We start from the raw sequence: 16,701 nt of genomic DNA on the forward strand, positions 1-16,701 counted from the left end.
GATGAGGAAATTAAGACACAGGAGGGAAACATTGGCCTCCAGCAGTGCTTTCTGCCTGTGCTTCCATGTATCTGATTACTGGGTATTAATTTGAGGAGTCTAGGCTAGGTCCACCTGATTGAATCAGAAGATTTTTGAACCCACAAGCCGTGCCTAGCACTTCATTGTGGGTCTAAGAATCTGTAGCATTTGATAGAGGGACCCATTTCTTGAAACTTCCTCTGACTTCCATGCCTTTAAGTTTTTCCAGCTCTCCTACTTCTCCAGATTCTTCCTCTTCTCCCTCCTTCTTTCCCTATTTTCCAATTGTGGACATTCTCCAAATGAACTGATCTTCAAAGCTTCATCTCTCTTTTCCTCTGCACCTCTGTCCTCAACTTCTCCCCCAGTCCCTTGTTCCTTGTTTCCTCTTGCCCAGATGATAGTAAGTCACTCAGCATCTTTCTCAAACCGTTTCCTCTTCTCAACTGTGCTTCATCTGTCATTGGCCTAATGATCCATTCTTCTAACACTGCAAGATCTATTCTTTCTATCACTAGGTTAACTTGATTACTTTGTCCTTTTCCCCAGGATAAACAGTGAGTCAATGAGAATAATAAAATCTTGCTTCAAAGATTTGATATCTTTCTTTATGACATTTGGTATTTTCAAAGATATGGTATCTCTCATTTCCTTTTTATCACCTCTATCAACCTCACCTATCATTGCTTCCTGCAACTATCCCAGATAGTCTCTTGAAATAATAATAGCAAATGCATGTTGAATACCACAGGCATTGTGCTGAGTATTTTACATTTGTTACTTTATTCAGTCTTTACAACCACTCTGTGAGATGCTATTTTCTCCATCTTGCCAAAAAGGATACTGAGGTTTAGAGAAGTTAGACAGCTTGCTCAACGTTACACAGCTACTGAATGGTGGAGCTCCGACTCAGCTCATGCCTGTTTTGTTCTAAACTTGATGGTTGTAACTTGGAAATTCTGCTGCTTCCTAGAATATAGGATGGTATCTAGGAGTGGGCAATTAGTAAAGATTAGTTTCCTTTCTTCTTTTTCTATCCATCACTTCTTCCCCAATTTGTATTGAATTCACACAAATGCTAGGTCAATCAGTGGTCCCTTCACTGTCCATAAGATAACCACTTCAGCGCTGAATTTGCAATTCAGGGTTCACAATGTGCAATACAAGGCACATTGAGGCAGAAGTTGTTTCTGTCCCTGGCTTTGCTACTAAACTTGTTCTGTAACATTGGACAAGTCATTCAACAGCTATGCCTGAGCTGCTTCATCCGGCAAGTGAAAGGTTTGGTTGACACTTTCTTCGATTCTTTCCAGGCCTACATTTTTGTGACGTTGTTATTCTGCCTTCCCTTGTTTTCTCCTCCTTTCTGGTAAAAATTCTTTCCTCTATGACTTCTTCCCAAGCACCCAGACCTTGTCATCTCCCTCTTCGCTGTTGCCTCTGCTTGCCCAGTGCTGCCTTTTCCTCTTCCTGCTGTGTCTGAACTCCACCATCCTCCCAGGCTCTTCCTTCTGTGTAAAGTTAGTGCCTCTCTCCGCCTTTCCCAGGCATCTGCAGTACTTGGATCTCATGCTTTGTTGCTTGCCTGTTTTCTGTTCACATAGCTTGTCTTCTTAGACAGATAACAGATCCTTGAAGGGATGGTGAGCTGCTCTAAGTTTCTTTTGTGTGCTAAGTTTCTTTTGTGTGTACCAGGGTAGATGACTTTAAATGGAGTAGTTATTTCATAAATAATTGTTAAGTGATTACATTTGGGCTTTATCTTGAGAGCAGTTTACTCAGTAGGAGGGCCCATCAGGGGAATCAGAATCAGGGCACACAACCCACCCGAATTGATGAGACGTAAAACTGCTGACAGTCCGGTTAGGGAACTGCCACGATCCAGGGAGGAGTCCCTGAAGGCCCGGCCTAGTGAGCAGGTAAACAGAGGCAGGGAGCACCGGATAAGAGAGGCTTGGTGTGCGCTGACTCTCCCACTGACATCCTGGGCAGCAACTGCACAGTTACCTGGCGTTCTCTTCTCCAAGCAGTAGAGCTGCCCAGAAATAGCCAGGCAGAAGTGCTGTGGGGCACGCTTGGGCACCCCAGAACAGGGATCCAGAGAGCGGCGAGTATAAACCAATATAATGAGGTGAATGAGTAGTTCTTAGCGCAGCCTGATTTTAAGAGGTGGGGCAACATTTTCCCAGAGTTGCTTACTTTCTTTACCTCTGCTCAGGCAGATAACAGCCTGGGGATTTGTGGCCAGAGGATGTACGGTTCTGCGAACACATTTAATATCCAAGGCTGTCAGGTCTGTTTTGGCCCTTCTGTTTGTCAGCGGAGCACATAGTAGCAGCTTATCGCCCAATCTCAAGTGCGAGATGGAAGCACTGGGGCCTGGGGAATGCTGAGAAAAGTGTGGCCACTTTCCACCTGGAAATTCCACTTAAGAAGAAGAAGAAAAAAAAACAACAACAGCCTAAGCAGATTTAGACTTTTTGGCAGATCCGGAAACAGAATTTTGGCCTACATTGGGCTGGTGGGAAGGAAGACAAGGCGGAGGGAGAACTGGTGACTCTGAAATTAATCAAAACCCGGTAGGGAACAAAGCAAGGGAGGCTGTCGCCCTCCTAAGTCTCAGGGAGACACGTCAGCTTGAGCTCCGGGCAATTTCGGTCTGGCAGTCTCGCGGCCCGGGGAGGGGCGGCGGGTGTCTGCAGACGGGCTCTAGGGCCCAGCGGCCGGGCGCCACGGCGGGGGTGGAGTGTAGGGTTATAGTGACGAGCCCAGGCGACCCTCCCCGGCCCGCGCGCGGGGATCGAGGAGCGCGGACGGCGGCGGGAGCGCGCGAGAAGCTCTAGGACCCAGCAGCGGTTGTCGCGTTTGGGGCTGGAGGTGAAGCCCTGTGTGAATGGGGTTGATTGTCCGGCGCCTCTTCCCGGCGCTGCCCCAGGCCATGTCCAGCGCACTGCCCAGCGGCCGCCTTCCCCAGCCGAGGGAGTGAACTAGCCATGATTGCCTCATGTGGAGGGCAAAGTTGCGCCGGGGAACTTGTGAGCCTGCGGTGAAAGGTAACCAGTCCCCACTCGAGGTGCCGGGAGGGCGCCTCCGGGTTTCCCACGCGAAGAACCCAGTCGCCCCGGGCTCCCCCGGCCCCTGCTGCTCAGGGAATGGGGCAGCTCCTGGGGGCCCGGGGCTGAGAGCCCAGATTGTTGTTTTTAAGCGGGTTCCCTTGACCCGCTCCAGGTCCAGTTGCCAGCGGGCAGGGCCTCAGCGCCTTGCCGCCCCGCGACCCACGTAGACTGAAGTCGTGGCCCCGGAGTTTGGGCCCCGGGGTGCGGCGCGCCCGACGCGGGGCTGGCCTTTCCGGAGGGGCGCAGCCATATGGCCCGATACGCCGAGGCGCGCCCGCGCGCGGGTCTCGCGGCCAGGGAGGGGACGGAAGGGGTGTCCGGTGCCGCTTCCCCCGGCGCGAGACAAAGGCGCGCGCACCGGCCCGCCCGACGGGCTCCGGCGCTCGGGACTGGACCCGTTCTGCCCGCCGGCCAGACTGGGCTCTGGCGGGTGGGGGCGACGAAAGGGTCGCATCCCAGCCCCAGGCGTTCGGATTGCGTTAGCTGCTGCTCCTTCTTTGTTCTCTCCCCAGACAAGTTTCTTTGACAAACTGGCGAGTTACATCCAGCTCCCGCTTGCCTGTTAAGGCTGCCTTTACAATAATCTGCTTTCAGGGGGAAACATTTAAACTTTCCAAATGGAACCGTTTTTTGTTGGAATGTGACATTGTGGCAGAAGGGAGAGTGGCACGTCGGCCGATGACAGCCGAGCGGAGCGGGGGCCCAGTGCCGGTACAGGGGCCGAGCGTGCCCCATAGGCGGCCGGGCTGGAGGACGCGGCGGCAGAGCGGACGAGCCCTGGCGCGCACCTCTAGGGCCTCCCCCACCTGGACTGCGTTCGCGGCGACGTGTCCAAGTTTCCCCCTTCAGAGCCCCAGGCCGAGAATCCCGGGTCTCTGCTCAAAGCTCACGCGCCTCGCGCACCCTACTCTTACTATCTTGACTGATGACTAGGAAGACTTTCCCTTTCCATTTTTTCCCGAAGATATTTGCCTTTTTGGCTTCGGTGTTGGTTTCCTGTCTCTGAGTGGCAAACAGCTTTCGGCCAGGCTAGCGTGTAGATACCTGGACTGGGGTTTCAGAGGTGGGCCCTGGGCGTGCGGCCTTCTGAAACGATGCGGTTTGGACCCAACATTTTGTCCCCGTGTTCCCTCAGCTCCCTTTTTCTGTGAGGCCTTGGTTGCCCATTTTCTTCTCCTGAGGCATGTTGTGAGAATTTAGTTTTTGTACGGCTTATAGAAGGCCTTGGTGATGGTGGGGTACGTAGTCTGGAGAGCCAGTTGTGATACCTCGAAGATGCTTTCGGCTAACCAAAACAGTAACGTGCTAACCTGCTCACCATAAACGAATTAAACCAGAATAGAGGGATATTAATAGCTACAGTTTCAGAAAATTTCCTTCCTTTTCGGGAAGCAAAAAGTCAGGGCTTGAAATATTAAACAATCTTGGCTCCCTGCTTCCAAAACTGGCCTAATGGGTCACTGCCAAACTGGATGAGATTTCCCCTGGCTGCCTACCACTCGTGGGCCCCGGCTGCTGTGGAAGTCAGACCCAGGTTAACGATTAAGGAGCTCTCTAGATTGCAGGGTCTTAAAGAACCTAGAGCAACTGACATTTACTTCCTAGTAAGGTGCTCTGAGCCTTATAGTGTATTACTTTGAAGGCTGTTTGTGAGAATAATGTGGGAACAGTAGTTTAATATACTTTGAACTGTTAGTAAAGGGTGGATTGGCCGGGCGCGGTGGCTCAAGCCTGTAATCCCAGCACTTTGGGAGGCCGAGACGGGCGGATCACGAGGTCAGGAGATCGAGACCATCCTGTCTAACACGGTGAAACCCCGTCTCTACTAAAAATACAAGAAAATTAGCCGGGCGAGGTGGCGGGCGCCTGTAGTCCCAGCTACTCGGGAGGCCGAGGCAGGAGAATGGCGGGAACCCGGGGGGGCGGAGCTTGCAGTGAGCCGAGATCGCGCCACTGCACTCAGCCTGGGGCACAGAGCAAGACTCCGTCTCAAAAACAAAACAAAACAAAACAAAACAAAAAAGGGTGGAAAAGCACTGATTTGACTAGAATGAAGGAAAACACCCATTCGACCAGAATGAAAAGAGTAGGACATAGAGTAGAAGGCTTTATAAAGGCTCTACTTTTCCTTATGATGGTGGTGGGGGTTGGGGGGGGGGGAAGGATGGGAATGTTTAGGTCTTGGAGTGCACTTTTGTTTTTCTATGATGCATTTTTCAAGATAAATAAGGAAACCTTTGTAAACCTGTAGGTGTACAGGAGAGAAGGTGCTGTACCTGTAACTCCCCTTTCCCTCCGCCTTCTTTTTAAAATGCATGAAGTCTTGGTCTTTCAGGTTCTTTGCAGATGATGGAGGATGTAGAATACTAATGTTCCAAAGGGCATGTGGAGATCAAAGCATTTAAAAATACATCTTTTCACGGAGGCTAATGGACGATTTTCAGTTTAAATGAGATTTTAAAGTGCTGTCGTTAAGAAAAGCACATGAATGCAGAAATGTGAGTGATTTTATGGGAAGGCACTCTGCTGATCAGACTTGAGAGTGTCTGCCCTGGGCCAGTTAGTCTAGAGGCTGTTGTGGGTAGAACTCGGCTTTTCTGATGTCTACCCCTGTGGAAAAGTGTGGACCTAGGGCCTAGGGAAAAGATGGCTGAACTAATTGAAATGAGCCGGCTGGCTGGTGAGAGTTCTGTCGAAAAGTACAGCCCCTAGGTATCAGTGCTACATTTATTCATAGTAATTTGTGAAAATGCTTTGAAAATGATAAAACACTATATAATGTAACACTTTTGAAAAAAATAATTAATGACATGAAATGGGAATTGCTAGTGAAAATTGTAAAAGTTTGATTTTTCAGGCCAATAAATTAAAAAAGTAACTTTGTAAGACCTGCTAATATTTCTGATGTATACCCCAAAGTAACCTTTTTTCTTTTCTTTTTTTTTTTTGGTGGTGGGGGGGTGCTATCTGCATTTTAAATGCATAAGGAAGCTCAGGTCAGAAAATTCTGCAGTGTTTTGAATAATTTTTCTCCTATTTTTCATTAATTTTGGCAGGTTCTTATGACTCAGAATTAAGTAGGTAATAAAATCCTCGAAAAGCAAGGGGTAGCGTGGAGGTCAAGTAAAGGGAGATATTTGATTACAAGGTTTGTTGGAAATAGTCTGAGGTTGTTGTGGTTTTATGTTTTGTTTTGTTTTGTTTTTGTTTGCCTAGTGATTTTTTTAAAGTTAATTTTGTTGGCTTGGCTTTGTTTTGTCTTGGAGGAGAGGTACAATGTAAATCTTGGCCATCGTGGGTAGGGCAGTCCTCCACTTTTGCTGGAAGGAAGCCACTCCTACTCTTGCTTTATGTATTGGCACCAAGCTGAGTTCTCCTTTAACTTGTGAGGCCCTTGGCTCTGCCCTCATGGCCAGGCCTGGTGAAACCTTAGGGTATATTCATTTTGTACACTCAGCACAGGACTCCTGGACTCCTAAAGGGGCTCACACATCAGGCATTTCCCCCCATCTTTTAGGAGGGAGTAGGAGAGTAGCTGTAAGGTGTTGGAAATGTATCGCTGTTAAGATACTGGAGAATTAGATTTAAGTTTTCAAAAACTGTCATCCTAAGATGTGTGTTTAAACCTGTGTTTGAGACCTCACTGGCCAATATTGCAGCTATATACCTCTATTTTGTCATTTTGTTTTTAAGTAAAATGTCTGCTATTTACTTTTTTTTAAGTTTTCTTTTTGAAATGATCATAGCTTCATAGGAAGTTGCAAAAATAGTAGAGAGGTCCTGTGTACCCTTCACCCAGTTTCCCCTATTGGTAACATCTTACATAACCATAGTACAATAGCAGAACCAGGAAATTGACGTTGGTACAGTCCACAGAGCATATTCAGATTTCACCAGTTTCACATGCACATGTAAAATTTGTATTTCTATGTGTGTACTTCTGTGCATTTTTTCATGTGTAGATTCATGTAACCGCCACCACAATCAAGATACAGACTATTCTATTACCCCAATGATCTCCCTTATGCTACACCTCTATAGTTGCGTGGGCCCTCTTCTCCCCACCCTCACCCTGTTGCTAAACGCTTAGCAACCACTACTCCTGTTCACCATATCTATAATTTTGTCATTTTGAGAATGTTACATAAATACAAGCATGTAGTATGTGAGCTTTTGAGATTGACTTTTTACTCAGCGTAATGCCCTGGAGATCCATTCAAATTTTTGCATCTATCAATAGTTTGTTTTCATTGCTGAGTAGTATTCCATGATATGGATGTACTATGGTTGGTTTAACCATTCACCTGTGGGTTTTTTCCACTTCATGACTATTACACATGAAGTTTTTATGAATATTTATATATAGGTTTTTGTATGAACGTAAGTTTTCGTTTCTCTGGCGTAAATGCCCATGATTGTGATGGCTGGATTGTATGGTAAGTGTGTGTTTAGTTTTTTAAGAAATTGCCAAACTTTTCCAGAGTGTCTGCGCCATTTTACATTCCTATGAGCAGTGTATGAGAGATCCAGTTTATCTGCATCCTCACCAGCATTTGATGTTATTACTATTTTTTATTTTAGTTGTCCTAATAGGTGTTCTAATCTTATCAGGGTTTTAATTTGCATTGCTGCTTTTTTTATGTGTAGAATAGTCTGCCTTTTTTATGTGCTTATTTGCTATCCATATATCCTCTTTGGTGAAATAACTATTCATGCCTTTTGCCCATTCCCCAAGTGGATTATTTATTTTACTGTAGGGCTTTAAGAGTTCTTTATATATTCCAGATACAAGTCCTTAGTCAGATTTGTGGATTGCACATATATTTTCCCAAGTATGTAGCATGTCTTTTTATGTCCTTACCAAGGTCTTTTGCAGATCAAAGGTTTTTAATTTTGATAAAGTACAGTTTATAGATTCCTTTTTTCTTTAAGGATGGTGCATTTGGTGTCACATCTAAGAACATTTTGCCTAGACCCATGTCTCAAACATTTTCTGCTGTGTTTTCTTCTAAAAGTTTTATAGTTTTACATTTTATTTTTAAGTTATAGTTCACTTTTATCCGTCTTAAGAGTTTATATGTCTTGCTGTTGATCTTATAAACCATCTATTAGGTCTTGAATGTGCACAGATGGACTATCAGGTGTAGTTCCCACTCTGAAGTGCTCACAGATTAGCGGTGTGGCATGTGGATATTACCATGTGTTACTACTATGATAGGGACACATGTGATGTACTGTGGGAGCTCTGAACAGAGAGGAGAGAGGGCTCGCTTTGGTCCAGGTGGTCAGGGAGGGCTTCCCTGAGCATGCTGCTCAAGCATGGTGGGAATAAAATTGGTTGCTTTTGATCCAGTTTTGGATCTTTATTGCCATGAATTCTTTAGAGTGTGTTACTCTGATTCTTGAGCACATGCTGATTGAGTTGGCATAAACTGAGTGGTTGAGGACCTTTTTGAACAGTACATGGCGTGATAGCTTAAAAGAAGGTGAAAACACAGTACTTAAAACTCAGTAACATAAACAGTATGAATGAAGTTGAATAGATTAAGAGTTATGTATATGTTAAAATGAAAAAGGAGAGGTAGTATTTTGGATTGAGAACAGGTAGCTCTGCTTGTATCCTGGCCCTGCCGCCTCCTTGCTGTGTGACCTCGGAATTGTACATGCTGAAGCCTCATGAGTAAAATGGGGAAAATAATAGTTCTTCCCTCATGGAGCTGCATGAGGGCAAAGTGAAGCAATGCGCACAATGCTAGGCACGTTGAAAGCATTCAATAAATGCCTGCTACCGTTATTATTATTAAAACAGCAGAGAGGCAAGGCAAATCACTTTAATGATATATAAATTCACATGTATCTTCTTTGAGAACCTTCTTTGAGAACCTGGAACCCCGGTTCTTACTCATGGAAGTGTTCCTTTTCACAGTTGGGAGCACTGTGTCATGTACCAAATACTACTTAGTGAATGAGATAGAAGCTAGGATGCTCTATTCACAATCTATTACTATCTATATAATAAACGTTTCTTTGCATCTATAAAAGTATGATTTGCGATGAAAGAATGATTTCCTCTGTGCCCCTGCGCGCAGGAGGTGGGAGGAGCTGGCTCTGCATTCAGGAGGCTAGCTCAGAGTTTATGGTGCTTGGTACTGTAGGTGCAGTAAGTCAGGGCTGATGTCACCAGGCCGTGTCTCAAATTTCCTAACTGGCAGCTCTGTTTCCTTCTTGATGACCAAGTTGTTTACTTCTCAGAGGAAATTAATTGGGTCTTAGATGTACAATTCCAGGACAGTTGTTCTCAAATGTGATTGAGCATCAGAATACCCCAGAGGGCTTATTGAAACACGGATTGCTGGGCCGCACACTTAGAGTTTCTGTTTCCTTGGTTGATTGAGGATAGGGCCTAAGACTTTGCATTTCTAACACATTTCCAAGCAATGCTGATGCTGCTGGTCCTGGAAACACATGTTAAGAATGACCATTTTAAAACATAGCCTGGACTGAGATGCTTACCCTTTTAATGGAGTTTGTTCATCTACAAGCAGTTGAGTTTGAAATGGATCAATTTTTAAGGTTATTAGTTGATATAGCTATATTTCTTCCTCTAATCACTATTCTTCTGTGCCTCACTTTCCTGACCATGACTTTTTCTTCTATCATATGTCTCTTGCTCCTTGGAAGACATGCCACAACTGGGTATGTGGCTACCATATTGCCTTGGTAAATCACTTAGGCTCTGTAAAATAAGTGTTTTTACTAAATATTTATCTTCTAAGGTTATTGTGTGGCTTAAGTGACATAGTGCGTGTGAAAGAGCTTCATAAGAGGTGAAATTTCGTATAAAATGATTTTCTTAAAATTATTTTCTGCATCCTCAGTATCTTTTCAGAGCAGTGTCTCTGAATTTAGGGTGCTCCGCCTCTCCTGATAGTAAGTTTCACTGCTACTTGGGGGACTTGGTAACGGTTACGTAGACATATGCAGGGACCACAGACATACTCAGGGATGTCATGAAGAAGGTTCATGCAGTGGATGGATGGTTAAGCTAGGGTCTCGGAGGGCCTTCCAAATGGAAATGTTTTGGAGGCACATTGATAAGTAGTTGTAGTGGAAAATTGCTTGAGCAGATGTTGAAATATTAGAGATTCAGCTTCCTCAGAGTAGAGAAATATAACTCCATGACATTTTTTTTTTCCTGGCAGTTTAGGACAGATGTGATCTGGCCCACATCTATTTTTTTAAAGTTCTAGACCTACACTGTCCATAGTAACCACTGGTCACTTGTGGCTATTTAACTTAATGAAAATTAAACAAAATGAAAAATTCAGGCCCTCAGTCACACTAGCCACAGTTCAAGTGCTTAATAGCCATTTCCATCATTGTAACAATTTCTGTTGAGGAATGTTGTTCTATAGTGAGATTGGCTCTGTTGTCTGATGGCAACACCACTGGGCTTCAGATGATAAGACAGGGACACATTTTTGAATGAAATGTACCACATCTCCCTTGGAGGGCTGGTATGAACTGATTGAGAATGCTCTATTCACTTGGACCTCATTTTAACCACTTCTGTTTTTGGAGGCTCATTCCATTTGAAAGCTGGGTCAGCATGGCAACTGAGTTATGTTGGCGGCAAAGCTTACCAGGCCATTATCAAGAAATGTCTGCTGTTTCTAGGGATGTTCCATCCATAGGATTCTTCCAGGGATCTGGTCCTTGAGAGAAGCAAATAGAAATGCTTGGGTGGAATTAGCACAGAAAGGTCCTCCTGAAGAGGACCATCAAAGGTCAGCCTGAACTTCTCCACTCTGGATCTGTTCCACTGTTGAACCAACCTTTGTCAACAAGAGGTAGGCAGCTGGCCCTTGTTCATCTCTCCAGTGTTTGGACATGCTCAGATACCATTCCACACTGCATCATCCTAACTATTGTTTCCTTTGAAAGTGTTCTGTAAATTGTAATAAGGTTCATTTCCTTGCCCACCCTACATCCAGTCAGTCTTTAGGTCCTTGCAGTTGACCTCCAAAATACTTCTTGCCTACTTTCCCTTCCTTTGCGTGTCTCTACAGCTAAACCAGTTTAAGGGCTAATTACCTGTTTCCTGGACTATTGTGATAGCCACTCACATAACAGGTCTTCCCACTTCTGTTTTCTTGCACCTCTTCTGACCTAGTCTGCCCTTCCTTCTTTCCCTCCTTCCTCCAACCTTTCCTCCACCCTTCTCAGAATAGGCCCAGCAAGACAGGGATGATAGGTATCTTGTCTTCCAAGCTCGCTTTGCTTTCTCTTTGTGAGGTAGGGCTCTGCACACACCCTGTGGCCACGTGCCAGGGAGGAAGGAGGTATCTCACATTCAGCTGCTGCTTCTTAGCTGTGAGCACTGCTCTGGGTGGTATGACCCAGGAATGTGACCCCTGAAAGCAGGTGTGAGGCAGTCCTTTTCCTGTCTGACACGGGCTGTGTTCTGGAGGGCTCTGAGAACCAAGTGTTTTGTGAGCAAGCCTCCTCTATCTGGGGGTCTTGGGAAAAGTAGAGAATATGAAATCCTCTGGTAAAGCCCTGTTTCCTGAGGGACTGGCTCCTAAATATCACTGCAGTTATAGGTTGATTGCTCATCCTGGTGATGTGGGAAAGGCTGGAAGATAGAAGAAGGGCAGACAAAGAGATTAGGAAATGTGCTTTTTATGGAAATTAGTGGATGCAGCACTCAGTGCGTAGTATTAAATTCATTGCAGAAAAACACATGTAAAACCAATCTAGCTTCTTGAAAAGAGAAATGGTCTAATGGTCCTTTTATCTAAAAGAGTCAAAGAAAATGCCTTCTGAAATCACAGTAAGCTTCAATTAAGACACCTGGGAAAGTAATTTTAAAAGCATCACAAAACCATTTATACAAACCTTGAAGATAATGGCGGTGTCAGGTTTGTTTAAACTAGTAGGTTTGTTAAAGGACATAATCCTGTCAGACTTATCTTCCTGTGGTATTGACTGGCCTAGCAGATCAAAAATGAGTGGTAAGTGGCATAAAAATGGTGAATAAATTTACCTTAGCTGACTTTTAGAGTTGATCCTGTATGATATTCATCAAAAAACTTAAGAATAGAGTCTGAAAAGTCTACTTTGAGATACATATTAGCTTAGCCCTGAGTTGAGGCATTACATTTCCCCAAATTCTAACATTTCTTACTTTCAAATTTCTTCAAAATAAATTCCAGGAGTTTGGAGAAAAAAATTGAAATAAAGACAAATATTTATATTTTAATGACATTTATTAAGTGACTAAAATCACTTATTAGGTTAGGAACAAAAAAAAATGGGTTATGTGTAATTGTTTGTTCATAAAATAAAATACTGAATTTCTTGTATTAAATTTAGTAATTTATTTAGGCAGTAGTCACAATTATGCTAATTAAATTTACTTTGAATATTTTCAATTGCTCTTATAGAAGAGACATTAGGGAGCATGACATTTCTTATTTTGGACAGGATATAAATTAGGCAGAAATTTGGATACAGAATCACTTACTCCTGCTTAAATATCTGTTGAGTGAATAACTTTGGATTGTACAAGTCCATACTGAGGTGGAGTATGGGGTTACAATATTTATTGATGGGGTTACAATAAAAGGATATATAGTTCATCCATCTGATATTTGAGGGTCTGTCATGTGCCAGGAACTGGGCTAGGTGTGGGGTATATATCCTTTGCTCCCCATGGAATTCATATTCTATAAAAGGAATGTAATGTATTAAGATGTTAGAAAACAAAAAACAAATGAACTGGGTTCATTCTGCTCTAAGAAGAGAAGAAAGGATTCATAACTATCTTTCAAGCATTTATTTTATTTTCACTTTAAAATGAGCTTAAATCGCAGATATCATGACTTCTAGAAGCTTAGAAGAGTTCTCTGCTGGGGAGGGTGGCTAAATACAGATTAGGAGGATATGGTGGGCAAAGAAGCAACCAAAGAATTAACAGAAGTCCAGGGGTATCTTACTAGAACTCTGTTTAAATTGAGAAAGTATGATGTAATGTCCTGCCTGATGGTGGGAAGAGGACCCTAATGGGCTAATTGTGATGTGCCCTTTGGATATCTTTTTTTTTATTTCAGTAATTACCTGTGGAGCTTAATGGTTAAGACTCCAGAGCTGGAAACCCGTATTCACACCTCACCTGTGCCACTCACTAGCTTTATAATCTTGGCTAAATTACTTAACCTCTCTGTCAAGTAGACTTTCCTCATGTGATATGTAGGGCTCTTAATTACACCTACCTCAAAAAATGGTTAGGAGAATTACATGCTAGGTATAAGAACAATACTGGACAAATTGGAAGAGTTAAGTGTTAGTTATCATGGTTGTTGCAGTTACTATTGCAACATTTTATTATGCTTATAGATTCTGTGGGTCTGGACTTCAGGCAAGACACTGTAGGATGCCCTGTCTCTGCTCCATCGTTCCTGGGATTTCTGGGACAAGAAGGCTGGGAGTGCATGGGTGGTTTGTGACTGGATTCACATGTCTGGCACCTGGACTGGGATGACTTGAAGACTAGGTCTGCAGACTAGAGTGTCAACAAGTTGCCTTTCCACATGACTTGGCTTCCTTACAGGATCGGGCTAGTTAGAATCGTTTATGGTGGCATAGGGCTCCAGGTGTGAGTATTCCAGGAAATTGGATGGAAACTGCATTGCTTTTTATGATTTAATTTTGGAAGACACATAGAGTTACTCCTCTATTTTCTCTTGGCCAAGTGGACTTATAAGCCTGCCTAAATTCAAGGATGTGGATCCACCTTTCTACAGGTGTGTCAAAGAATTTACAGATATGGATTAAACTGCTACAGTCATCATCATTATCATGTTATCATTAGGTAAAGTATTAAAAGTGTAGTTCACAGTAAGTCTTTGACTATTTGGATTACCTGGAAACTGTGTTATTCTGAAGATGTGAATTTCTGTATAGTTGAAAGCAAATACTTTTGGTGGTGGTTTTTCTGTAAGATTGATCCCCTCCCCACTACCTCACCTCCTGCCTTATGTAACATTTTCTTGATGGTTCAGATAATCATCATGAACATCGGTAATATGATGTGTCGTTTGAATCAGGAGTGGGGAGAGACATATAGATAATACAAGAATGCATGATAGTTTTCTTCCAAGAAGATGCTTTGCTCTCCATAGTCAAGATTATGATTCCAAAATAGACAGTAACTGAAGGTACAAAATGGTGATAGAATTAGTATAAAATGCATTTATATGCTCTGTAAACAAGAGATAATGGGTAATACACTTGAAAGCCCTATTTTCATGATTTTTTTTCCCTTTAAGATATTGTACTGTAAGACCCCTGGGCACTTGTCAGGTAGAACTTGATCAGCATCCACAGAATATGGATAGAATCTCCAGAAATGTTATATTATGATGGCTGATCACATTGATTTAGACTTTTTTTTTCAAATAATTATTGTAAATCTATTTTGAGATCCTTGACTTGAAAAAATTATCCAGTTACCTGTTGCATAGGATACTAGAGAAAATGTTACACATTATACACCTTGAAGTGAGGTTGACCTTTTTAAAAAATTTTATCATTTAATTGGCTAGTCCATTAAAAGGCTCACTGTTTTGAGAATGAAAATAGGCTTTAAATTGCCATATATGTTATGATCCTGAAGGAATAGACTTTTCTGCATTTTTGGTAGTAAAGAGTTATTTTTTCCTATGTTGTCAGTGAAAGGAACAGATCACTGCGAAGAAGAGATTTGAAGTTCGTGTTTTGATCTCTGTCCTGTTATATCAGAGATGAAATGAAAGGGAAGTTATGGAACAAAGGTGCTAGGGAGAGGAAAATTATTTTCCTCTTATCTGTAACGCTCAGTACAGAGGACAAATCCGTCACCCCCTCCCTCAGTAACTCCCCTATTGTCACTGTCTCTGAAGATGGAGCCTCTTAGGCAGCTGAGGGGTATTCAGGCTAGTCCGGTTTCTGATATCTTCTCCAGGGCCACTTAGCCCTTGACTTGCATGCCAAGGGGGCCAGGTAAGGAGACACTGAAGAACCTTTTGACTATACCATGTAGCCTTTTATTTTGTTCTTTGATGGAACTGGATATTTTAAGCTTATTTTCTGAGTAATGGTGTATTTTAGATCTTCGCTCATCCCCAATTCTTGGAAAGTTGAAAATGTAATTTTAGCGTAGTTTGTTAGCTGAATAGTCTGACCAAAACAAAACTCTAAAAGCTTTCATCTCTTATCTGCCTGAGCATCTTGTTGCTGTTCTATTTTAAAGAGCTCACTGATGTGATCATCTCTTGAAAGTGAACTTTACGGGAGTGATTCCTGTTATATTTTCCCGTCTTCATGAACAGAAACTAAAATTTACTGAAAAATTCCTATGTGCTTGTAACACTGTTAATAGCCTTTTCTGTTGTCTCAATTAATCTGCGTAACAGCCCTATATAGTAGGCCCTATTATTATTCTCACTTACTAATAAGGCAATGGGTACCAAGAAATTAAAGCATTTGCTCGTGTTCGCATAGCTCATCAACGGCACAGCCGGGATTCTTACATTGTTTAAAAAGCAGATTTGCCAAACAAAAACAAAGTATGGCATGTCCTTTCTTCCTGCTTAGTGGATATTTTCTCCTCTATCTTTTTTTGTTCTTTAAATCTTTCTAATAGTGTGGTCTTTTGGCTTGACAACATCATTCTCTTTCCCCTTCAGTCATCATGTCTTAACATCCTTCCCTTTGTCCAGGATCACCTGACTTCCTGCGGGGCAAGTTATTGCAATGTCTTTTCTCCTCACCTAAAACTAATCTCATGGAACTTTTTTTTTTCCCTAGTGAAATAATCATTGTTGACTTATATTCCCCTTTATAAGAATTCCTCAAGGACCCGAAGGTGCATTCTTGTGCAGGTGTTTTCTGGGTGGGCATCTAGCTCTCTCCAGATGCATTTTCTTTAATCAACAGAGGTCCATTCGCCTGACTAATAGAGTTCAAGCAGTGCTTTATATCAAAGGGCCTCTGTGTGTCTTCAGGTTTCGCTGACTTCCATGGGCCATGGCCGTCTTCCTTTGCCTGGGCAAGGAGATAACTCATTCTCAGTTTTAATTGATTGTCAGCATTTTCATCTTAAAAGTCTCCTGTAACATTTACATCTTTTGGACTTTCCCCATGGGAGAGGATGTGTCATTTAGAACAATGCTTCTCAAAGTGTGTTCCATGGAACCTTGAGGTAGGAGGTCTCTGAGACCTAAAAACTATCTTCATAATAGGCCGGGCACGGTGGTTCATGCCTGAAATCCCAGCACTTTGGGAGGCTAAGGTGGATCACGAGGTCAGGAGATCGATACCATCCTGGCCAACGTGTGAAACCCTGTCTCTACTAAAAATACAAAAATTAGCTGGGTGTGGTAGTGCATGTCTGTAGTCCCACCTACTCAGGAGGCTGAGGCAGGAGAATCACTTGAACCTGGGAGGTGGAGGTTGCAGTGAGCTGATATCGCGCCACTGCATTCCAGCCTGGTGACATAGCGAGACTCCGTCTCAAAAAATA

General features: G+C 43.2%; 1 protein-coding gene across 3 annotated transcripts in view; it reads left to right on the top strand.

Moving 5' to 3' along the window:
- AMOTL1 (angiomotin like 1) overlaps window positions 1-16,701 on the top strand; it is a 174,132-nt gene that overhangs the window by 61,614 nt on the left and 95,817 nt on the right. The window contains exon 1 of one of the 3 annotated variants that reach the window (XM_025355922.1): window positions 2,782-3,074. The exons of 1 other annotated variant lie outside the window; for it this stretch is intronic. In XM_025355922.1, the coding sequence (XP_025211707.1) occupies window positions 3,026-3,074 (49 nt within the window). In that variant the 5' untranslated portion in view covers window positions 2,782-3,025. Of the gene's footprint in view, window positions 1-2,781; window positions 3,075-16,701 lie in introns of those variants that run through there. One more of the 3 variants, XM_025355923.1, reaches the window with a different exon arrangement.

Source organism: Theropithecus gelada, chromosome 14 (assembly GCF_003255815.1).
Source record: "Theropithecus gelada isolate Dixy chromosome 14, Tgel_1.0, whole genome shotgun sequence".
Lineage (NCBI taxonomy): Eukaryota > Metazoa > Chordata > Mammalia > Primates > Cercopithecidae > Theropithecus > Theropithecus gelada.